Source organism: Megascapheus bottae, chromosome 28 (genome assembly GCF_031878675.1).
Source record: "Megascapheus bottae isolate mThoBot1 chromosome 28, mThoBot2.hap1, whole genome shotgun sequence".
Lineage (NCBI taxonomy): Eukaryota > Metazoa > Chordata > Mammalia > Rodentia > Geomyidae > Megascapheus > Megascapheus bottae.
In genome coordinates, this window is record NC_143536.1 from 15,936,170 (window position 1) to 15,961,299 (window position 25,130).

General features: G+C 51.5%; 1 protein-coding gene across 2 annotated transcripts in view; it reads right to left on the reverse strand.

The window, feature by feature from the left end:
• Window positions 1–6,940: 6,940 nt before the first annotated feature.
• Txnrd2 (thioredoxin reductase 2) overlaps window positions 6,941–25,130 on the reverse strand; it is a 58,572-nt gene continuing 40,382 nt past the window's right edge. The window contains exons 12-18 of one of the 2 annotated variants that reach the window (XM_090320648.1): window positions 20,433–20,569; window positions 15,568–15,663; window positions 14,787–14,879; window positions 12,495–12,566; window positions 12,172–12,269; window positions 8,344–8,548; window positions 7,112–7,196 (exon numbers count right to left, since the gene is read on the reverse strand). In XM_090320648.1, coding sequence (XP_090176774.1) covers window positions 8,419–8,548; window positions 12,172–12,269; window positions 12,495–12,566; window positions 14,787–14,879; window positions 15,568–15,663; window positions 20,433–20,569 — 626 coding nt within the window. In that variant the 3' untranslated portion in view covers window positions 7,112–7,196; window positions 8,344–8,418. Of the gene's footprint in view, window positions 7,197–8,343; window positions 8,549–12,171; window positions 12,270–12,494; window positions 12,567–14,786; window positions 14,880–15,567; window positions 15,664–20,432; window positions 20,570–25,130 lie in introns of both variants that reach the window. The other variant, XM_090320647.1, reaches the window with a different exon arrangement.

Here is a 25,130-nt window from a genome sequence, read left to right on the forward strand (position 1 = left end):
GTCAGGATTCTCATCCCTGGGGGTGGGGGGTCAGATTCAAGCACAAAAGGCAGCACTTGGGAGGGGTTATTTTAATTTTTTGCTGCCCTCTGGGAAGGCCACATGAGCCCCGCACATGGGACCCTGGCTTGGGTTTCAGGATTAGGGTAACTCGAGTACCATAAAGCACATCAGGGCTGGGATTAGGCAGACTCAATTTTAAGATGCTTTTCTGTGCCCCAGAAGGATACAGGGGCTCCTCGCTGCCCTTGTGGCACAGGTGCTTGGCTGGGGACCAGGATGGCCAAGGCTCCCAGAGCCCTCAAGTGGCAGGACCAGAAACCCTAGAACTCCTGGGAAGCTAGCTGTGCCCTAAGGGCTATTGGGACAGCAAAGGAGAGCAGCGCAAGCAAAACCCTCGTGGGTCAAGACTGTCAGGATGGAATTCCAGGAAAACCTGGAGGGTGCCTAGGTCTGGAGGCCATGGACACAGGGATCAAGTAGTAACATGTGAGCCAGGTGGGTCACACCTGTAGGCTTGGCTATTTGAGACACTGAGATCTGAAGGATTGAGATTCAAGGTTAACCTGCCCGTTGGGGATAAAAGTTTTCCTGACAAACTGTTTGCATAAAAGCTTCTTGCTTGCTTGCTTTGAACTGAGATCCTCAGATCTCAGCCTCCTCAGTAGCTAGGATTACAGACTGAGCCACTGTGTCTGGCTAAAAGTTTTGTTTTGTTTTTTTCCAAAAGCAAAACAAACAAACATGTGACCACATACGCATTTCATCCCATCAAGGTCAGAAAGCATGAATAACGGGATCTTGGTCCAGGCTGACCAAGGAGAAAAAGTGAGACCCTAGCACAAAAGTACCTAAAACAAAAAGACCTGAGACTCAGGAGGCTGAGATCTGAGGATCTCAGTTCAAAGCCAGCCCAGGCACTAAAGACCATGAGACTCTTATCTCCAATTAACCACCAGAAAACTGAAAATGGTGCTGTAGTTAAAGGGGTAGGGTGGTAGCCTTCAGCTGAAAAGCTCAGGGACAGCATCCAGGCCCAGAGTTCAAACCCCATAATAGAGGGTGGGGAGGGGGGAAGATGTGCGGCTGTATCTCCAATGATACAGTGCCTGCCTAGCAACTGTAATGCTCTGAGTTCAAACCCAGTACCATCCAAGAAGAAAGAGGAAGAGGAAAAGAGAAGCAGCAGCAACAGTGACATCTGGAAAATGGGCCTGAAGTCCCATTCTTACTCCCAGGAAGAATTGCCTCCTATCCAAATGTGAGCAGTAGCGAGCTCAGACATTCTGAAGTCAGCCACACCACGGGGTCAGGGGAGGCCCAGGTGTGGCATAGGTGTGGCATGAGTGACCCTGTGGCGCATAGACAAATACAGGTACCCAAATCCTCAGTCTCTGGGCAGTGCAGGCAGGGGCAGCTAGAGCTGCTCTGGTTCCCTGAGGACCTGTGGTAGCGCTGGGAATTCACCTTCACTCTTCATCCTTGGTGACCAGCAAACCTTCACCCTGTCATGGTGAATTCTGGAAACAGGAGCAATGACCCCAGCCATCAGTGTTCACTGTGACATGCCTTCCAGTTCTCTGTCAGTTGCTAGGCGGTTCTTTGTTGAAGACTCTTCTGTCCAGCTATTTCTCAAGCTGAGCATTCTGGGTAATGGTTGAACAAGGCTTTGACAGTCTGTTGTGCTGCTCTGGGCAGCTCTTCCTCCCTGCCTGAAGGGAAGCACTAGAAGCTGGGCCCCACGGTGTGACCCTATGGAAGTGAGGATACCACCTGGGCTGTGAGCAGGACAGAGCTGTTGTTGGCAAATGGCTGAGAAGAGCCCTGCTTGAACTGGAAGAAATCCAGCAGAGCCCTGGGGGGGCCCCTCATGTGGCCATGCAGGAGAGGGGAGGAGAGGCCTATACCTAGAGGCTCTCCTGCTGCCTTCTGATGGGGTGGACAGGACACCAGTGTGCATCTCAGTTTGTTTACATCCCTGTCTGGCTCAGGAAGGATCTAGGCAGTTCTCAGAACTGTGCATGCCCACTCAGGGTCCACATTTAAGAAAGTGGCAGAGAAAGGAACAAAGAACTGGCAGCAGTATGCAATGGAAACCCATGAGGAAGAGTTGGGGAAGGAGGCAGAATGGAGCCAGTTCATAGGTAGTTGAGACCTGGAGCCTCAAAGACAGGGCTTCTGGCTCACTCTTGTAAGTCCAGCTACTTGGGAGACAGAGATGGAGAGGCAGGAGCAGGGAAGCTAGCAAAATCCTATGTCAACCAATAAGCCAGGCCACCTCTCCACACAGGCAGGAGGTAAATGTGGGGCCAGGTTTCCAGGTGAGTGAGCAATGAGGTCCCTGACATCATTGGGTTGAGAGCTGGCAAGGCTTAGGCCAACAAGTGGCTCTTCCTACTCACGCCTCAAGGCCAGACCCTGCTCTAGCAGTCTTTATTTGGAATGCCCAAATAAAGGGAAGGAGATAGATGGCATTCCATCTCTGCCCTCCCCCCATCCTAGACCATACCCCAGTCTGGTTTGAGCTGAGGTCTCCATGCCTGTGAGGCTAGGGCTGGATGGAGAATTGTAGGTTTTTTTTTTGTTGTTGTTTTTCTGTGTATGTGGTACTGAGGAATCAAGACCACACTACTGGCCCAGAGAATTGGTTCACCAATGCTTCACAAAAGAAGTGGCTCTGCAGAGGGTCGGGAGTGTAGTCTAGTGGTAGCCTGCTCACCTAGCAGGCATGAAGCCCTGGGTTTGATTTCTAGATACCACATACACAGAAAAAGCTGGAAGTGGTGCGGTGGCTCAAGTGGCAGAGCACTAGCCTTGAGCAAAAAGTGTCCAAGGACAGTGCCCAGGCCCTGAGTTCAAGCCTCACGACTAGCAAAAAAAAAAAAGGAAAAAGAAGAACTGGCTCTGTAGAGCAATGTGCCTCAGATTTGGCATGTTTTGGAGCCTGGTAGCTGCCTGGCCAGCTTGGGCCTGCAGTGCCCGCCTGCTGGCCTCACAGCCTGGCCACTGCTGTTTCCTGCCCTCTGGGTAGAGATACCCACCTGAGTCTGGCAGTGACCAGCCTGCATTGTTTCCCTCATGCAACCTACCCATGACAGACAGGCAGAGGCCAGGCCAGCACAGACCAGCAGGTTTGGTCAGGCTTGGCAAGAAGGGACACTTGGGCTGGGAATGTGGCTTAGAAGTACAGTGCTTAAGCCAGGCATGGTGGCTCACGCCTGTAATCCTAGCTACTCAGGAAGCTGAGATCTGAGGATTATGGTTCAAAGCCAGCCTGGGCACAAAAGGACCTGAGACTCTTATCTCCAATTAACCACTAGTAAACTAGAAGTGGTGCTGTGGTTCAAGAGGTAGGACAGTAGCCTTGAGCTGAAATGCTCAGGGACAGCGCCCAGGCCCAGAGTTCAAGCCCCATGCCAAAAAAAAAAAAAAAAAAGAGTGCTTGCCTATCGTGCATGAAGCCCTGGGTTTGATCCCTCAGTACCAGAAAAAGACAGAAGTGGTGCTGTGGTGGCCAGATGTGGTGGCTCATGCCTGTAATTCTAGCTACACAGGAGGCTGAGATCTGAAGATCAAGGGTCAAAGCCAGCCCGGGCACAGAAGGACCTGAGACTCTTATCTCCAATTAACCTCTAGAAAATGGGAAGTGGGGGCCGGGAGTTTGGCCTAGTGGTAGAGTGCGTGCCTAGCATGCACGAAGACCTGGGTTCAATTCCTCGGTACCACATACATAGAAAAAAAGTCAAAAGTGGTGCTGAGGCTCAAGTGGTAGAGCTCTAGCCTTGAGAAAGTCCAAAGACAGTGCTCAGGCCCTGAGCTCAAGCCCAAGACTGGCAAAATAAAAGAAAATGGGAAGTAGGGCTTGGCTCATGGGTAGGGCAGTAGCCTTGAGCTGAAGAGCTCAGGGACAGTGTCCAGGCTGAGTTCAAGCCCCATGACCCACAAAAGAGAAGGAGGAGGAGGAGGAGGTGAGGGAGGAGGGGGAGGGGGAGGAGGGGGAGGGGGGAGGCGGCAGCGGCAGCGCCTCAAGTTGTGGAGTGCTAGCCTTGAGCCAAAGAAGCTCAGGTACAGAACCCAGACCCTGAGTTCTGCCCCAGGTAGCAAGGAAGGAAGGAAGGAAGAAAGGAAGGAAGGAAGGAAGGGGAGGGAGGGAGGGAGGGAAGGAGGGAGGAAGGAAGGAAGGAAGGAAGGAAAGAAAGAAAGAAAGGACCCTTGCCAGGAGCCTGGGTACTCGTGGGTGCTGGATCAGAGGGACTGAGGGTGTGCTGAAGGAGGCAGAAGCCATGTCTGCCTGCCATTCCAGCCCTTCATGTGGCTGCAGCCCTTGAGCCCCTGGAGCCTGAATAGCATCTGGAGGGTTTGGTGATGTGGCTTTCCAGCCTTGGGTCTCTTAGGGTCACGCAGCTTCCCTGGCCTGTACAGGAGTCCCCAGCGCAGGGCTGCCTGCTAGGCCTTGTTCAGACTGAGGAGTAGGCCAGGGCCCAGGGCATTGGTGGCATCTTCTGGTTGCTGCCTGGGGAAGTGAGCTGCATATATGTGCCAAGAGACTGGGAAGAGCAAACACAAGGACCTCAGCGACAAGCTCAAACCTGAGGCCACAGGCACAGACAGCGCCGGACCCTAAGCTGCTTCACCAGGGGGCAGCTCTGCTGGCTCCCAGGGCACCTGGCCAGGACACACACCCTCTGCTGCCTACTAAGTGGTTCTGGGGCTCCCACAGGGCTGTGAAATGCTCAGAATGGTGTGGATAGGGGTGTGCCCTGATCAACTTAGCTACCTCAAGAACTGAAGCACCCCCACTGTCAACCCCAGACACCTCCTCAGTCCTCACTGGGCCTTGCCTTTCACTGCTGAACCCTGTTCACATCAGAGCTGTCTGTCACCCCTCTTCTTCATACTTACCTGCCAGGGGGGAGGGGGCCTCTAAACATAGGGGGCCTCTAAACCAATATAGGAGGAGTCTGGAGGAAGCAGATGGTACAGTGTAGTGTAGTGTGTGTGCGCGCGCGTGGTGGGGCGGGGGTGATCAGTACCTTTTCCCAGGGGAGAGTAAGGCAAAGGAGGGATAGTTTGGCCCCAGTACAACCCCCCTTACTCCCCCTCCTTTCCTTCCCAGATTCTTGCGCAATCTGGAGCCACAAGCAGAAGTGTGCGAGACGTCGCCGGGGGTAATTGCAGGTTACATGGAACAATCTGAGGAATTAAAATCATATTTTCATTGCACCATAAAAACATGCAAGGGCGGTGAGGAGGCCCCAGGGCCAGGTGGAGAGCACCTGGCCCTGTGGTGTTCTGGCTCTTCCTTACCTTCTCGGGAAGGTGGGGGAGGGGAGACTGGGTGAGATCGGCCTCAGACTGGGGGGCTGACCACAGAGTGATCCTACAGGGCAGAAGGGACACCCAGGACAGAAGTATTCTATCGTGCTTCTGCCCCTGACGCTGGCCCTGCCAGGGTCCTGGAGTCCCAGGGGGAAAAGCAGGGAAGCTGTCCCCTCCTGTACCTGTCTTGACTGCACAGGTACTGGGTCCATCTCCTATCAGAGTAGTAAGGGGCCTTTAGAGACCCCCGAAACCATTCCAGGGTTCCTGACCCAGCCTAAATAGTGGACTGCAGGGACAGTCCTTAGACTCCTTGAGGCAGACATTACCTCACAGCCTTTCCATACTTGGAGGCTAGGCCAGCCCCCTGCTCACCATCTCCAAGGAGAAATAAGGACCAGCGCAGAGGGGTTAGTGGATCTGGGGCCATCTGGGATGCTGTGGACACTTCGGCCCCTGCTGGAGGAGGACCTGGACTGTGAGGAGAGGTGTGCAGGGAGACGAAGCGGTCACCCCAGATTGCTGCCTGGGGTGGACATCATGCATCATTTTCATCCGCCATCCCCAAACACCCAGTCTGGTCCCCGCTGCTTGTCTGCCTGCAGCAGGGGCTGCTCCCAGGGGCTGAGGAATTCAGAGACCACTTCTCTCCTTGGCTGCGCCTCAGAAGGTCCTCCACATCCATCAGCCTTAGGCAGCAGGTGTTGGCTCACTCTTTGCCTTCAAGGCAGACAAACTGCTCAGCCTAGAGGTGGACTCTCCCTGCAGGGCCCCTACGACCAGGGTGCACCACCAGCCATGCATTAAACTGGACACGGCTGATCTGGCTCTGCACTTGTCAGGAGGACCTGGCCCAGCCTGGTACTTGGTGTCTTAATGGGCCGTCTGAGAGCTCCTGCACACGCTCCGCACCACAAGCCGGGCTCCTTGGGCCCATTAAGGTGCAAACACATTCCTTTGTTTGCTGACAAGCAGGGTCCCATCCAGGGCTCCTGGGCCGGCAGACTAAGTGATGTTTTCTTAAGGAAGACATGAGATTAGCTGCTGCTAAAGCCTCCGCACAATGCCTGGCCCTGCCTGCCACTGTCAGCGCTGTCTCTCCCCACAGTGACTGACAGGCGCTCCCTTAGCCCATCAAGCTTCAATGCACAGGATTAGCCAAAACCTAGCCGACAAGCTAATTTGGAGGGCCACAATGGAAACAGAATGAGGTGACTGACGTGTAGGGGACAGAAAGCCTCAAACAGCCCTGCCAACTCCTATGTTCCAGCCACCTGCTCTACTCCCAATGTCTGCTGGGAACTAGGCTTGCTTCGAGGTACACAAGGAAACCTTACAGGTGACCTGGGCAGAGGTCACGCTCCCCTACCCCCGCCCTGCCCCCTTGAGTAAGGTCTTCAGGCCTATGGCGGGCTGCTGATGTAAGGAGATGACAGTAAGGAAGACACTGCCGTGCCTGAGGCCACATGAGTCAGGGTCTGTACCCCCTGACTAGCTGCTGGTAACATGAGAACCTAGTGCTGAGTGTGTGGGTGCTATGATTGTGGGCAAAGGAGGCTGGTGGGCTAGCCAGGCCCTGCCCCACCCAGGCATTCATGAGGCATACCAGAGACACCACAAGTAGGACAAGCTTTAGAAAAGCTCCCTCTTTATTTGGACTCCCCAAATGCCAAGGGGCTCAGACGTGGGCAGCCCATGCAGTGGGTTTCTGCCCAGGCCATCATCATCTGGCATTGGGAGGCCTGGGGGATCCAGGCAGAAGAGGGGTCAGCGGTAGAGAGGTGAGACTGAAGCCATCCCTGCAGACACGGACCACCTGAGCAGTCACACATCCCACGTGACCATCTCCAAGGCTTATCGGGCCTGGCCTTCCAGTCCTGCCAGGGAAGATGGGATGAGTGCAGTCACAGCTTACATTTGCCTAGCCACTTCTCCCACAACCATACATGGGACCCTCAAGGGACAGAGACAAGTCCCACCCATGTGAATGTGTCCCAGGAGTGCTGCTCTGTTACATTCATTTCGAAAGGTTAAGTTTTTGTCGAGGCCTCCAACAAAATAGCTTCATGGGGTATATCATGCTGAGAAGATTTGTGTGTGTTTGTGTGTATGTGTGCACTTACCTGTGCACGCACACACGAGGCTTAAACTCAGGGCCTTGAGCTCTTGCTTGTCTTACAGCTGGTGTTCTACACGTAAGCCTTCACTTCCCTGATAACATTCTAACATTTCAAGTGTGTGTATCAAAGACTTGAGGGCTACACTGGAGCTGGTGCCCAAGCACCCAGCCCTAGTGGCCGATAGAGGTTTGTGGCCTAGCTCTGCAGGCCACTAGATCCCCAGCTGCTGCTCAGACCCTCAAACTCTGCTCATCCAATAGCCTCCACTCAGCCCCAGAGGAGAGAGGCAACACAAAGGACTCCATCCCCAGAAGATCTGACAGCCAGAGCGTGGATGGTGTGGGCAAAGGGCCCAGATGCTGGTGACAAGGCTCTGGCAGAGGACAGCAAGGCCCTTGCTAATCTCTTCTTCCTTGAGAGGACTTTCTGGCTGCTCTATCAGCCCAGCTTTGTGGAGCTGTAGTAGAATCAGATGGGGGGCAGCAGCTCGCTGAGCATGGGGCAGCGTCTCCACCTTCTGGGCAATATGGAAACAAACCTCTGCTGGTGTTCCCATTGGAGGAGGATGTAGGGGAATCCACTGAGCAGGAGCCCACAGGGGCAGCAACTTGGGACAGCCCAGGGGACGTGATGCTGTGAGCCCAGGCATCTCCTGCATGTTGGGGAACAGCAATGGCCAGGCCCAGATCCCAGGGTGCCTTTCAGAGGGTGGGTTTCTTGGTGGTCTCCCCTCCTAGCCTTACTTCTGGGTTTACTATGGCTTCTACACAAGTGGCAGATCTCACCAAAAGGCAGCACAGCACAGCACAGCACAGCAGCTACAGCCTTACCGTGTACCTGGCCCCAAGCCCACCGTGCTGGCTCCCCACCCCTAGCCGTGAGCCTCCCCCTGAACCGCGCATACCTGGATTGGGTGTGAGGTGCGTGGCCGTGGGGGGGGGGGCTCCCTGAGAGCCCTTGGTGTGGCAGGGATGGTGGCCTAGCCTCAGCAGCCAGTCACAGTGGGGTCTGAGCCTGAGCGCTTGGTGATGTGCAGCTTCACCACTTCCTCGGCACAGGTGGGGTGGATACCCACTGTCCGCATCACCTGGGCGCGGGAGGCCCCACACCTGTGCACACGGGTGGAGGAGCAGGCCAGGAGTCAGCACAGGAAGCCCAGTCTATTAACACTGCCCTGGCGAGGCCTTGCAAGCCACGGGGTCTCATTCACTTCCTTCCTTCTCCTGCCGCCAGCAGCCACATACCTGTGTCTACACCATACCATTCCACCTGCCCAACAAATTCCCAATACCCTCAGGCCCAGAGAACAGCTGCCTTGGGCCCGCCTCCTCTCCAGCCTCTCTGGCCATCTGCCTCTCTCCTCCCACCACAGTCCTAGCTGACCATGTCTTGTTGCCTGCTACGTCACTGTGTCAAGAAATGGCTGGAGTCACCCACTCAGGTGAGGGAGAGAACATTTCATTTGGGGGGAAGGGGCAGTCTGGGGATTGAACTCAGGGCTTCATATTTGTTAGGTTAGTGCTCTACTAATGGGGACATGCCTCTGGCCCCTTTTTGTATTGATCTTATTATTTATTCATTTATTTATTTGTATCAGTAGTGGGGTTGAACTCAGTCACTTGTACTCTTGCTTGGCTTTTTCACTCAGGACTAGAGCTATATCTCCACTTTCAGCTTTTTTTTTTTTTTTTGGTGAGACATGGGGCTTGAACTCGACTTGGGTGCTGTCCTTGAGCTCTTTAGCTCAAGGCTACCACCCTACCCTTGAGCCAAGTCCCACTTCCCATTTTCTAGAGGTTAATTGGAGATAAGAGTCTCAGGTCCTTTTGTGTCTGGGCTGGCTTTGAACCTTGATCCTCAGATCTCAGCCTCCTGAGTAGCTAGGATTACAGGTGTGAGCCACTGCACCCAGCTCACTTTCAGCTTTTTACGGGTTAGTAGGACATAAGTCTCTCAGATTTGTCTGTCTAGGGTGGCTTAGATCCTCAGATTTCAGCCTCCTGAGTAGCTATGCTTATAGCTGCCAACACCCAGCCTTGCTTTGGTGTACACACACACACACACACACACACACACACACACACACACACACTGCCAGTTAGGGGGCTTGAACTCAGGTCCTGAGCACTGTCCTTGGGCTTGCTCGAAGCTAGTATTCTACCACTTGAACCATAGCACCATTTCTAGCTTTTTCTGTGTGTGTAAGACAAAGGAGTCGAACCCAGGACTTCATACATGCTAGGCAGGCACTCTACCATTAGGCAAAACTTCTGGGACAATGTGTCTGTTATTTATTTATTTACTTACTTATTTTGCCAATCCCGGGGCTTGGACTCAGAGCTTGAGCACTGTCCTTGGGCTTTCTCAAGGCTAGAGCTCTACCACTTTAGCCACAGCACCATTTCTGGCTTTTTTTTTTTTTCCTATGTATGTGCTACTGAGGAAAGGAACTTGGGTCTTGGTGCATGCTAGGCAAGCACTCTACCATTAAGCCAAACTCCTGGATGCGTGTTGGTTAAAGATAGGGTCTTGCTTTATGCAGGGCTGGCCTGGGCTGTGATCCTCCTATTTGTGGTTTTCTGAGTCACTGGGGATACAGGCCACTGTATCCAGCCACTGATGAATAGAATCTCTCAAACTTGTTTTTGCCCAGGCTAACCTGGCCTGGTCTCTGCCTCCCATGTAGCTAGAATTATAGGCTTGAGCCACTGTGCCCAGCTAAGAGTCTACTTGTTACCACTTTTACTCGCAACTTCCAGACTCTCATCCTGCCTCTTGCACCAGACAAAGACTTGGCTGCTCTGTGGGCAATGCCTTGAGTTCTGCTGCTCTGCCTGCACAGTCCTACTAACATGAAGGAGTGGCAGGGAGGTGACCTAGTTTGGCCCTGAGGCTGGCCCAACAAGAAGCAACCAGCATTCCCCAGGCCACCTCCTGGCCTTCTGAGACCTGGCCCTACTCAGGTTCCCTAGTCTAGTGGCCCAAGATCTAGAGACAGGGGTGCTGTGGGCAGGTATGGCGGCCTCTGCAGTAGGTAGGAGTACAGCCGGATTACAGGCATGAGCCAGACTGCTCAGATTTTTATTTTGGTCTATATTTCTTTCTGTTTGCTCATGCTAGTTATTGAATTATAAGAGCTCTTTGCATATTAAAGATATCAGCCCTTTGCAGTTATATTATAAAAAGTAGCTACCACCACTTAAAGGGCTTCTAGAAATGATTCCAAAAAGTGAGTATTGATCTGAGCAGCAGAATGTGTATGTCGGAGTGCAAGGGTGGCAATGTGGGCCACGGCAGGGCTGGTCCTGTCTCCTGCCATCCACAGACACTGTCCTTGCACCTATGATGGACCTCTACCTCACTGTCCCATCAGGGCTCTCGGCAAAGACTGCAGCCCAGATTCTACCCCAAGTTATTCTTGACTGAACTCCCAAATGGCAGCTCTATCAGACAGCTCTACAGCGTAAAGATATGAGCCCACGCTGCCTCCAGGCCTCCCTGTCATTCTCGGAGGCTCATATCCCAGGAGAACTTGATCCCCACAACCCAGCCATCACCCTGGTGTGTGTGAGCAGGCTAGGTAGGCCATGGTGGACCCGAGAGTCACTGCCCTGTAAAGGGGTGGTCTCATCCAAGAACCCAGGCCACATGTGGAACACAGTGGGCTCCTTAGTCTGATCTAGATGCTCCATTTGCCTAAAGAACTTCTCACTATATTGGCCCAGTCTCTCTGCTCTTCTCTATCCTGGACCTCTTACCCCCAAGAACAGCTCTTAGCTACACTATATCTCCTGGCACACATGAGGCCCCAGCTGTGTACATACCTTCCTCGAGTTTTCCTTTCTCTATGCCTGCTTGCCTCACCTCTACTTCATCCTCAGGCAGCTGGTCCCTGCCTGGCTCTTCTGTCCCCAAGTCCCCAGGAATTGCTGTCTTTTTGAGAGGCATACATGATGTGAACCATCTCTTCAGGCTTTGGTATTCCCAAAACACAGCTAAAAGGCTGGGTATATAGCTCAGTGGCAGAGTAGTCTGCGTAGCTCATGCCAGGCCCGGGTTTGATCCCAGTGTGTGTGTACGTGTGAACATGCACTCATATACATGTCTGTCTGTCTGTCTCCCTCCCTCCCTGTACAAAACAAAACAAAATACAAAACACTGTCTTAGGCCGGGAGTTTGGCCTAGTGGTTAAAGTGCTTGCCTAGCATGCATGAAGACCCGGGTTCAATTTCTCAGGACCACATATATAGAAAAAAGCCGGAAGTGGTGCTGAGGCTCAAGTGGTAGAGCTCTAGCCTTGAGAAAGTCCAAGGACAGTGCTCAGGCCCTGAGCTCAAGCCCAGGACTGGCGGGCAAAAAACCAAAAAACAAAAAAACCATTGTCTTAGTTCAGGACCCAGACAATCCTCTGTCCTGGCACATTCTGGACCAGGGCCTTGCTCGGGACATCCTGGGTCTGGCCTAGTGATGGCTCAGCCCTGCTTGTCTTGACCATGGAGGCCCAGACACAGAGTCCCAAAACCACAGCAGACATGTTGGGTAGCTCTGGCCAAAGAGCATTAGGCTGGAAGAGAAAGCTGCTTGTCTCCACCAAGCCTACAAGGTCTGGAAGGAGCCTGAAGAGTTCCTGCTGTGAACACACGTAAGGCCACGTGACAGCAATGTGAAACCCCAGCCTTCCACTGTGGTGTGTCTGAGCAGCGTTTACCAGCTCACATTCCTGCAGACTTACTTGATCCCCAGAGCGAATCCTTGAGTAACTTCGCCCGCATTGGGGCCGAGGAAATGCAGGCCCAGCACCAGCTGTGGGGGCTCCCGCAGGCACACCATCTGAAAGCCACAAGGTCTCAGCCGATGGCTGGGGGCAGGGGGAATCCAGCTACCCCCCATCTCTGCGGCTTTGGGTTTAGGGCATGAGTGGCCCTTGGATGTTGATGCTGATGTTCTTTGAGAGAAAAGTTTCTTTGAGAAAAGTCCCACAGAACTCCCAATCTGTTGCTGGCTCTTTCCCTCCTACCCCAGGGACCCCAGCCCCACGCCCCCATGGGCACTGACCTTTATGTAGCACTGCGATGCATCTCGTTCTGCCACTGTGAACTCCAGTGGTTTGTAGAATGCATGGTATACCTGGGTGATGACAAAATACTGATTCTAGGCACTGGCAGCCACACCAGAAAAGCCAGTCTTGTGGGCATCCCATGGCTCCAGTAGGAAAGGCACAGGGAGGGGAGAGGTTCTAAAAGATCCAGAACCACCCCCTTGGCCTGAAGTGAGGACACAGCTCAGCTGGCTGCAGAGAGCAGCAGTTTCTGCTACGGCTATAGAGAGACCCTCTATAGACAGGCCTGAGACCCCCATGAACAACAAGAGAGTGAGCTCCAGGCTGCTCAGAGGCCACCCATAAATATGTTTCACAGAGCCCATGGCTTGGGCACGTGGGGCAGACATGGGTATCATGCTGCACACAGAATATATCTGTGGGTGCCCATCCTGCGGTGGGGACGGACTGACCTCCCCTGGACAGCCTGGCGCGGGCTTGGCCCTCATTTTAGGGAGGTGGGGGGCAGGGCAGGCCCTGGCCACACTGGAGCTGTTGGACAGGCGCTTTCAGCACCCACAAAAGGTCTCGACAGCACGTTTAGGGCTGCGGCTGGGTAAAAAATGAGTGGGGCCTTCACATGTGCTGCACAGCCATTATTAATTAATAGGGCTGCAGAGAATATTGTTCTAAGCAAGACCGAACTGGAAAGAAAACAAACAATGGAAATTTGGCCATTCAACATCGTGAAACATAAAACAACATCATAAAATGCCATGAACATATGGCTTAGTGTACTTCTGATGAATCAAACAAAAATACCAAATAAAGTGCAGGGGCAGGCGAGCCTGCCAGGCCTGTCCCAGTGACGGAGAGGCTCGGGGTGCCAGGGAAAGGGCATGACCTGTAGCCCAGTGACATGTTTCCAAATGGCAAAGGCCTCACCATCCAGGGTACCTGGAGCCAGGCTTCCCCCACTGCCTGAGAGTTGCTGCAGCAGGAAGATGAAACTGTACTGGAGCCTCCCAGCTTCCCAAGCTGGGAAGTCTCAGCCTTAGTCTCAGACTTAGTGTGAAGCTACAATTCAGCTGACTATAGACATGCTGTAGCCTGAGCCTCCCTGTAAACTATAATGGTAGAGTAGCCATAGGGACACCCACCACCCACCACAGTGATACATCTCAGATCTATGGCTTGAGCCATGGGACTGGGCACACTCCAGGCCCGTGGACAAGCTCAGTAGCCACTTTGGAAGCCACAGTCTACAGGCTAGTCAAAAGACAGCCTTGTAGCCAGGCACTGGTGGCTCACATCTGTAGCCCTTGCTTTACTTAGGAGCCTGAGGTCTGAGGATCAAGGTTCAAAGCTAGGCCAGGCAGAAAAATATGCAAGACTCTTACCTCCAATGAAACACCAAAAAGGTCAAAAGTGGAGCTGTGGCTCAAATGGTACAGCACTAACCTTGAGTAAAATAAGCTTAGGGACAGTGCCCAGGTCCTGAGTTCAAGCCCCATGATTCAAAACAAATGAGAAAGTAGCCTTGTCTGATGAAATCCTCCTTCCTGGGGATAAATATCTGAGGGAGGTAAAACCCTCTAGTGGGCACTGTAAGGATAGAATCTGGGGTAAATCAGAACTATTCCTGAGGGAGCCCCCAGAGAAATCCCAGGAAATCAGAGATGTGGGGATGAGGCACAGGTCAGCTGGGGAGAAGGGCAAGGTGAAAGAAAGCAGAAGTCAGAGGACTAGGAGACACTCCAGGCTGAGATGTGCCTGGAGACGGGGAGAACCACAGCAGTTCCTGGCCTTGTGTGATGAGCACCCTGCATGCTGGAGGAGCTTGAAACTGCTGAGGAGTCTGGGAGGTGCTCATGTGCCTGCATCATAACTGTTGATAGGGCTGGAGAGCACTGAGTGTGGGGCTTTCCATCATCACATGACATGGGGTAACAACTAGCTGAGGGGCAGGGGCTCAGAGGCAAGCCAAAGCTGTCAGAGCCTTGCTTCTTTCCTTCCAGTACCAGGGACTCAACTCAGGCCCTCATGCGTGCTAGGTAAACACTCTACTACACGAGCTATGTCCCCAGTCCTAACAGGCGTTGCTTCTGGAGCTTCCCTCCAGTGATGCTGCTCCTTTCTGTTTCCACTGCGCCCTGGCCATCATTATGGACCCCATCCCAAGACAGAGGCCTGGGAGGCAGGAATGCCAACACTCCCCCCGCCTCCACACACACACAGGGCACACACCCAGAGAGGATCCACTGTGGGAGTGAGGGCTATGCATCATCAGAGGTGAAAGCGGCTCCTACCTCAATGTGCTCCTGCCCATGGCAAGCCACAGCCTCCTCCTCTGACAGCCCCACGCAGCCATACTCCAAAGGAGTGAAGACGGTCGTAGGAACCTGGAAAGCAGGTCTGGAATCAGGGTTGGAAAAGGTCCCCACTGCCAAGCATTGTAGCTCACACCTGAAATCATAGCTACTCAGAAGACAGGCCTGGGGATTGCAATTCAAAGCCAACCCAGACAAGAAAATCTGAGTCTTACCTCCAATTAACTACCAAAAAGCCAGAAATGAAGCTGTGGCTCTAAGTGCTAGATCCCAGACCACAGCTCTAGCCCCAGTGGCTGTTAGACAATAAACTCCACTGGTGGGTTCTCTCCCTATTCCTGTTACACTCAGCCAAACACATACGTGTGCTTGCAAATGTACACACAGGCAGGAGTATGGAAGACTCACACTCACATATCCACTGTATCACACATAAGCAGGCTCAGATATGTACAAGATACAACCCACTACATGCACACATTGACAAGCTCAGGTGCCCAGAGGTACAAAACACATTCACACCCAGTGCACATACACATAGGCGCATGTGCATGCAGGCATATGGATGCACACTTCCTTTCCTAAGAAGAACTAGTGTGCCCCTTCCAAGGCTGGAGTTAGTCCTTTCAAGACTCTGTGATGGAGGACATCTACAATCCCAGCCTTCAGAAGGCTGAGGTGGAGGGACTGCTACTCAAGGCAAACCTGGGTTACATACACAAAATGGAGAGGGAGGGAGAGAGAGAGAGAGAGCACTTACATTGCTGTAATCCATCAGATCTGAAGATTGCCCAAAAAGCCGCTGGGCCAGGAGCTTCCCTGCCATGATGGCCGTGGGCGTCAGCTCGGGCCGCCCCTGGTGGAGGGAGTTCAAAGTTACGTCCAAGGAAGTGTACACAAACTGCACCCCTGCCCCCCATGCCATTCTAGTGCGTGGCTCCCTATTGGAAACTCCCAAATACTGTTCAACAGGGAGTAGCTGGTCTTTTGCTGTGGGACACTGGTTTTAACTGACTTCCCTCCACCATGCTTTGGGGCAATGCCTGGGGATACCATCCCCTCCCCTCGGAGAGAAACAGTCCAACCACTGCCACCCTCACTTGTTCAAGGCTTTCCTTGGAACCCCTTATCCACACTGTTGACTTCAGAAGGCCAGGATAAAGCTCAGAACAGATTCTTGCTTCTGTTACCATTAACTAGGATTCAGGCTAACGTGGGCCCCAAGAGGGCCACGTGCTCCTGACACGCAGCTTGACATGCAATGCACGTCACAGCCCATGACAAATCTTAAATTGGTGTCATTCTGTGGGAGACACCTCTCCTGTGTCTCAGGGTGTGCTCTACTTTGGGGACCAGCTGCCAATCATCTTGGCAGCAGGAAATGCAGATGTTGTTTGGCATTCCAGAAGTGAATGGAGATCTGTAGAGATAAACCAGGGAAAGCAAACCCTGCATTCCACCGGGCCTGACTAACTGCGGAAACATTCACATCCACATCCAAGCAGGCAGCATACAATATCTCATTAAACAATGGCCCCCTACTCCACCCCTGGGGCTCTTCTCAACCTCTGGTCTAACCATTGGGGCATTAACTCTTTACACTGTTCACAATAACCTTTCAGATTACTTGGATTAAGGGGCAGGATGGGGGGTTGTTGTTGTTTGAGAAATAATGTCTATGTGTGCCATATATTTCTGGCAACACAATTTGAAAAAGTTATGGTCTCTACCATTTTGGCACAGGCCCTGGAGCCTGAGTACTGCACTTTGTGAGGCCAAGAGTCAACTGAGGGTGCAAAGCAGGCTTTGTGTGTTTCACAGAGGTGCACATGGCAACCTTCTGGCAAGAATATGTGTGCTATCTTATAGTGCAATGGTCTTGGGATTCAGTAGACAGGCTGGGCCAAACCAACCACAGGCACAGACAAAGCAAGATGCTGCCCAGCTAACTGTCAGGACAGTCTGTGAGACTGTCACTTAGATGGCTTCAATAAGGACCAGCAGGCCAGACTCTGACATATGACAGCAAGCCCCACCCAGCTGAGCTGTCCTTATAGAGGTCTTTTGGTGGGGCAGGGAGGGGGGGAGGATGGAGGTAGATGTGCAGGGGCAAGATTCAAAATTGTCACATAAGAACCTTGTATTGGGCTGGGAATGTGGCTTAGTGGAAGAGTATTTGCCTAGCATGCATGAAGCCCTCAGTACCACATAAACAGAAAAAGCCAGAAGTGGTGCTGTGTCTCGAGTGGTAGAACACTAGCCTTAAGCAAAAGAAGCTCAAGGATAGTACCCAGGCCCTGAGTTCAAGTTCCAGGACTGGCAAAAAACAAACAAACAAAAAACCACACCTGTATTGGCAGTGTGGGCACCTAAGGTCTTCAGTGCCCCACATATTTTTCCCTAGGCCTAGAGCCCAGGTACTTAAGTGGCCTCTACTTAGCTCTCATTCTTTAGGGACCTGGGGCATGATGCCCTGGCAGGGGGTGGGACAGTACAGGCCTGACAGGATGGATGTACTCCAGTATTTGCACAACACCCTTCCTTGGCCTATTTCCACATGGGCACAAATTTTTCCCCAGTCCAGCACGGGCTTTGGCAACCTGACAGAGCACGCTGAGGGAGAGACAGTCCTTGCACATCAGTGACCACAGACACCCGCCAAGCATAGCTCCCGGATGTCCCACCCCAGCGCTTGCTGGATTTGGACACTGGCTCTCTCTCCTCCTGAAGTGGGCTCTAGAGTGAGCTGGGCAGGGTGGCAGGTGCATCATCCAGAGGCCACCACTACCATCACCAAGCCTGCTCTGCTCTAGATGAGCCTCTCCTGACATTTGCCATCTTTGACCTCTGCCTGGTGCAAGTGCAGTCAAGTTCGAAGTCTGTTCCTGTCATGTCCTCTAATCTCCAGAAGAAAACAAAATCTGGTATTTAGCAGGTGATACCTAGTGACCCAATCTCTATAGATACATTGAGGTGGGTTGAAACCCATGTGCCTGGAACTCAGCACACAATCTCATTTGCAAGTAGGGATCCTGCCGATACAACAGGTTATAGTGGACTAGGGTAGGTCCTAAACCTGATGAGAGCTAGGCTATGCGAGACAGATAAGGGCACAGAAACAGTGATAAAGAAGCAAGGACTAGAGAGATTACAGCTAGGACCAAGGGGATATCTGGGCCCCCCAAAGCAGAAGGGAACTTCAAACATCTTCCCCAGAGGATCCAAGGGAACAAGGCCCCGCCCTCAGCCTGATTTCAGTCTTCCGCTGCTGGATGTGAGAGAATGGATTTCTGTTGTTCTAAGCCATAGGCTTTGAAGTGGCCGAAACCATTTGTTCCTGAAGGCCCAGGACAGAAACACAGACATGGACACCGTGGACAGGTGTCACCACAAAGAGGTAACAGGGCCTGGAGATGCAGGGAGCCCCCTCAGCTTGTTTGGTGAGGGGTCAAGTAAGGAGCAACCTTTCTCAAGATTTATTAGAAATGCGCAGGACAGGCTGACTGCCCTCAGCTGTGGGGGTGTGGGGTTCCAGGTCTGACCCCTCGGGTCTTTTGCTAAGAGTCTGTGAAGGAGAATGAGAGTGGCTGGATGCTTCCCAAACTGGGAAGGAGGGTGTAGGGGTTTCTACCAGGGCCTCTCTACGAGGCCCTGCTTTCAAGGAGTAGAGGGTGGAGGATAGGGGAAAGGCAAGGAAGTATTTTCAACCACAGGCCTGGTGGGTAGGGTCACCTTCCAGAGCCTTCACCCCTGCCCAAGAGAGATCAATCAGTTTGTCCCCTTCCACAGTAGTAGCTAGGAGCAGAGGCCATGCTCCCATGTGAGAGCAGGGCCATGTGAGAGAACAGAAGCTGCCTCTAGAGCTGAGGGTAAACTGAGGCCAGATGAAGCTGAACCGGGCTTTCCCTTCTATTTCAATGGAGACAAGATGGTTCCAAGGCATATTCAGCAATAGCCCTAGTAAGATTTAGGTAATTATACTTACAGTGGTTTTTTTGGGGGGGGTTGTGGTTATTGTTAGTTGGTCATTGGACTTGCACTCAAGGTCTGGGTACTGTTTCTGAGCTTTGTTTTACTCAACACTAGCACTCTACTATTTCGATCCACAACTCCACTTACTGTTTTCTGTTGGTAATTAGAGATAAGAGTCTTACTGACTTTCTCACCCTGGCTGGCTTTGAACTGTGATCCTCAGATCTCAGCCTCCTGAGTAGCTAGGATTACAGGCATGAGCCACCAGCACCTAGTCTCTTACAGTGTTTTATGTGTGTGTGTGGTGGGGGGGAGGTCATGGGGCTTGAACTCAGCCTGGGTACTGTCCTGAATTCTTCAGCTCAAGGCTACTGCCCTACCCTTGAGCCAAGCCCCACTTCCCATTTTCTAGAGGTTAATTGGAGATAAGAGTCTCAGGTCCTTTTTTTTTTTTTTTTTTTTTTTTTTTTTTGCCAGTCCTGGGCTTGAGCTCAGGGCCTGAGCAATGTCCTTGGACTTTCTCAAGGCTAGAACTCTACCACTTGAGCCTCAGCAACACTTCCGGCTTTTTTTTTTCTATGTGGTACCGAGGAATCGAACCCAGGTCTTCATGCATGCTAGGCAAGCACTTTAACCACTAGGCCAAACTCCCGGCCCCTCTCAGGTCCTTTTGTGCCTGGGCTGGCTTTGAACCTTGATCCTTAGATCTCAGCCTCCTGAGTAGCTAGGACTCCACCTCTTACAGTGTTTTTTTTTTAAGGTGTTTTACACCAACTTTCCAGGAAAAGGAATAACATAGGAAAAAAATTGACTGTGAATCCCCGCTTCTCAGAAGATACCCAATAGTCCCTGAAGTTTTGTCTGTGCCTGGCACCTCTGTGTACAAAGAAAGAATTGTGTCTAGCCGGGCGCAAAACTCTTATCTCTAACCACAAAAAAAAAAAAGCCATAAGTGGAGCTGTGACTCAAATGGTAGCATGCTAGTCTTGACAGAAATAACTCAGTGAGGGGCCGGGAGTTTGGCCTAGTGGTAGAGTGCTTGCTTGGCATGCACAAAGACCCGGGTTCGATTCCTCGGTACCACATACATAGAAAAAAAGCTGGAAGTGGTGCGGAGGCTCAAGTGGTAGAGTTCTAGCCTTGAGAAAGTCCAAGGACAGCGCTCAGGCCCTGAGCTCAAGCCCAGGACTGGCAAAAAAAAAAAAAAAAAAAAAAAAAAATCTCAGTGAAGCCAAGCAAGGTGGCTCACCTTTATAATCCTAGCTACTCAGGAGGCTGAGATCTGAGGATCTCGGTTCAAGGCCAGCCTGGGCACTAAAAATCCATGAGGCTCTTATCTCTAATTAATCACCAGAAAATGGGAAGTGGTACTGAGGCTCAAGGGGTAGGGTGGTAAGCCTTGAGCTAAAGAGCTGAGGGACAATGCCCAGGCCCAGAGTTCAAGTCCCACAAGAAGAAAGAAAGAAAGAATTGTTTCTTTCCCAGGTCGGCAGCTGCTAGAGAAAGTGAACCTCTAGGCCTAGCTGAGGTAGGAGGGTGAGTGGACAGAGGTAGAGAAGGTGAACCCCTAGGCCTAGCTGAGGCAAGAGGGTGAGTGGACAGGATCGGGGTCCCAGCAGCTGGGGCTGGCTGGGGTGCACGGGCTGTACAGACCTCAGCCACATCTCCAATGGCATAGATGTGAGGCACAGAGGTAGCCTCCCGGGAGTCCACGAGAATCTTCTGAGTCTCCGGGTTGGTGTTCACTCCAGCCTTCTCTAGATTCAGACCTCTAGTTTCTGGAACTCGCCCTGAAGGAAAGACAGAAAAGGTTAAAAGATTTTCTTTGGCAGTTTTAACCTAGACTCCTTATATTTAAAACCTATCTAGTCATGGTCGTGCAGGCCTGCCATCCCAACCCTCAGAGAGCAGAGGCAGGAGCTTCCGAATTTCAAAGCCAGCTTAAGCTATGATAGGATCTTGAGATTCTGTTTCCAAAGCACCAACACTGAGGATGAAACTGAGCTAGGCTGTTGGTTTGATCTGTAAATAAGTAAACATTTCTCAGAGCTGGGTGCAGTGGCTTTTCTATAGTCCCAGCTACTTATTTATTTTTGTCGGTCCTGGGGCTTGAGCTCAGGGCCTGAGCACTGTCCTTGGGCTTTCTCAAGGCTAGAGCTCTACCACTTGAGTCACAGCACCATTTCTGGCTTTTTCATGCATCTTAGGCAAGCACTCTATCACTAGTCCAAACTCCCAGTCCCAGCTACTTATGAGGCGAGAGGTTTAGAGGCCAGCCTGCCTCAGTAATTTAGTAAGACACTTCCTCAAAAAGAGGAATAGGGCCAGGAGCGTGGCCTAGGACCCAAAGCAGGTAACATCCATGTGTTCCAACCACATGTCCTCTGTGCCCATTCTTTTTTTTTTTTTTGGTCAGCTGTGGGACTTGAACTCTGGGCCTGGGCCCTATCCCTGAACTCTTCAACTTAAGGCTACGGCTCTACTCCTTGAGCCACAGTACCACTTCCAGTTTTCTGATGGTTAACTGGAGATGAGAGTCTCCTGGACTTCTGTGCCTGGGCTGGTTTGAACAGAGATCCTCAGATCTCAGCCTTGTGAGTAGCTAGGATTACAGACATGAGCCACTGGTGCCTGGTTCTCTGCCCATTCTCATAGGCCCATCTTTCCATACAACCCTCCCTTCCTTCTGGATTTGGTTTCTGCAGTACTGGGTTTGGGATTCAGAGCTTTATACATGCTAGGCAAGCTATACCCCCAGCCCTATTTCTTTAGTTTTCACATACAATTGTAATTATTTTAGCTGAATGCCAGTGGTGGCTCATGTCTGTAATCCTAGTTACTCAGGAGACTGAGATCTGAAGATTTTAGTTCAAAGCCACCCTGGGCAAGAAAGTCCTTGAAACTCTCATCTCCAATTAACAACAAATGGAGCTGTGGTTCAAAGTGGTAGAACACTAACCTTGAGCACAAAAGCTCAGGAACTGAGCCTAGGCCCTGAGTTCAAGCTCCAGGAGTGCCCCCCCTCAAAGAACTACATTATTTTTTACTTTTGACAATATACAGCGTTGAACACTCTGGTCTAAGGCGAGGGACTGATAAGCTCATAAATCAAGATGCTGCCAATGCCTTCCTTCTCTCTGTCAATTTGGGTAAGGCCAACATAGGGCTAGCCTAGATACAGGCCTCTTTCCCGGCCATAGCCACCCTATCCTCCTCATGCATCAGGCTCTATCCCTCTCCTGAAGCCTCTTCTTTCCCTGCCATGTTTTCTTTGCTCCATTAGGTCCTGAACATGAACAGGACTCTCCTACTAGGGCCCTGGGCCCCTGCTAGATGCAGTAGCTGGTCAACCAATAAGAGACCACGCAAGAATGAGGCTCACACAGACACTCTCCTGCTACTCTTTCCCCCTGGCCACTGAAGGCCACAGGCCTGAACTTCAGCAAGAGGAGTCCCTGTGCTTCCTAGCCTGATGCAAGGGACTTCAGGGATGGATGATGGAAGGCAAGAGGATGCTAGTGTGTAGAGCTGGATACCTGCCTTGAGAGGGGGGATGAACACACATGACCTACACATGAGCTCCAACATGTACATTTCCAGAAGGAATCTGAAAAGATAAAAGCAGTACTTCATAGATACAGAAGGGAAGAGAAGAGGTGAGAGGGGCAGAAGTACAAACAAGACTGCCCTAAACATACTGATGACACTTTGGCTTTTTAAAATCCCTATACATAGCATAAATATTCAAAAAATAAAGTTATATTAATACAGGAAAAGAATTTCTAAAAACCAGGAACAACCTAAAACCAATGAGCCCAGCTGCATGTGAAGCCAGTGATAAAGCAATCCTTCCTCTGTGTCGTCAGGACTGAGTTCAGGATTCCCCAGGAATCCACAGATGCTCACATATTTTATACAAAATACCACAGCATCTGCACACAACCTTACATTCATACTTCTTTTGTACAGTTTAAATCATTTCTAGACTTCAGTAAAATACAATGTCAGTGCTAGGTAAGGGGTGGTTATTTAGGGAACAATGACAGAGAAAGCGTATATGGTCGGCACAGTACAATCAAAAACAGAATTTCCATCAGGCATTAGTGGCTCGTAACTGTAATCCTAGCTAACTCAGGAGATCAGAGGATCATGGTTCAAAGCCAGTTTAGTCAGGAAGTCTGTGAGAATCTTATTATCAATTAACCATACAAAGGCCAGAAGTGGAGCTTTGGCTCAAGTGGTAAAATACCAGCCTTGAGTGAAAAAGCTAAGAGACAGTGGGCAGACACTGAGTTCAAGCCCCAGTACTAATACATACACACTAAAAAAATTAAAAACTAACCATTGTTGATGGAATCCATGGATGTGAAACCCTTGGAGACAGAAGACTATAAAGAAGGCCACATTTTTTTTTTTTTTTTGCCAGTCCTGGGGCTTGAACTCAGGGCCTGAGCACTGTCCTTGGGCTTTCTCAAAGCTAGTGCTCTACCACTTGAGCCACAGCACCACTCTCAGTTTTTTCTATGTATGTGGTACCAAGGAATCAAACCAGTGTCTTCACGCATTCTAGGCAAGCACTCTGCCACTAGGCCAAACTCCCAGCCCCTCTTGCTAACTTTTTTGGCCAGGCTATCCTCAAACTATAAACTTCGCCTCTCTCGTAGCTGTGATTACAGCTGTGAACACCACGCCTAGCAAAAATCTATGTTTCATAAGGCACCCTTAGAAGACTGTATCTTAATATGAGAGCTGCAAATTAGTCTATGCATTACTTAAAGATAGTAGCTACAACCCCATAATGTTAAGTTCAAATAGGAAATTCATGGTTTCTTTTCTAAAACATGAAGTTCTGACTTTTGACTACAAGAGATATAGCAGCAAAAATGATCTCTAGATCACTGGGATCTCTGGATGTTTCCCACTGATAGAATCAGGCCCTAGAGAGCCTAGACAGGGTATGGGGTGAGTCTCCGACAGCAGAGCCAGGTGTGGCAATGCATGACTGCAGTCCCAACTACTCAGGAGGCAAAGGTAGGAGGATCTCAGCTTGAGGTCAACCTGGGCAGAGTTAGCAGGAGACCCTGTATGAAAAACAAGAAGCAAAAGGCCTGGGGGTACGGCTCAAGTGGTAGGGTATGAGGATTCAAATTCATTTGACACTACTAAAATTAATTAAGTAAATTTTAATCCAGGTGCTGGCAGCTCATACCTGTAATGCTAGCTACTCAGGAGGCTGAGACCTGAGGAACACAGTTCAAAGCCAGCCTGGGCAAGAAAGTTAGTGAGACTCCCTTTTTTTGTGTGTGGGTCATGGGGCTTGAACTTGGCCTACGTGCTGTCTCTGAGCTCTTTAGCTTAAGGCTACCACCCTACCCTTGAGCCAAGCCCCACTTGCCATTTTCTAGAGTTTTAATTAGAAATAAGAGTCTCAGGTCCTTTTGTGCCCTGGCTGGCTTTGAACCTTGATCCTCAGGTCTCAACTTCCTGAGTAACTAGGATTACAGGCGTGAGCCATCGCAGCAGTACGCACTGGCTCTGTCCTTGGAACTTTTTGCACAAGACTAGTGCTCTGAGCCAGGCGCAGTGGCTGCAGGCTTCAGCTCATCCCCAGTGACTGCAATAGTCCTTGCTTTCACACCTCAGAGCCAAGGGAGGAGCTGGGCTGAGCAGTGTCCAAGCCATACCATGCTCATCCTGATGCACTGTTAGCACACTGTGCTTTCAGTGTGAAGTCCCACAGGGGCTTCTCGTCCCTGGTGGCGTCAGGATGGCTCTCCCAGCAGGTTCTATGCAGTTCTGAACCTGCAGGGAGGGCAGCATATGGACCTTATCATCATCCAGCTGTCAATGAAGGCCTTTCGTCTTGAGTTCAGACTGTGGCCGCGCTAGGCACCTCTCAGGCCAGGCTGGTCTCATCTATGAGGACTCAGGGCAATGCCCTGGTGACAGCCTGCATCAAAGGCGTCCTTCCTACCCCTTGGCCCCTCAGACAAGCCAGGGCTCTGCATGCAATGGCCAGGAAGCGGGTGGCGCCCACCTGAACATCTGGCAGAAGAAGCCCCCATGAAAAGGAAACTTAGTCTCCAGCTGCTACCCTGAAGCAGGAAGTCAAAACACAGAGACTCAGCTAAGCCAAGTTTGCAGGAGGCTGGCTCCGGCCTCTTGGCGCTGCTCAGCCACAGGAACCGGGTGCCAGGCGGGCTGGCACCAGTTAGGATCAACCTAGACTCAAGCAGCTTGAGGCCACATCAGAGAGAGCAGCTAAGGCCCTGCTGGCAGGGCTGGAGCACACAGGATGGGGCAAGGGTTCCTGCTGCCTCCTGGTAACTGCCTTGTGCTGGAGCTGGAACA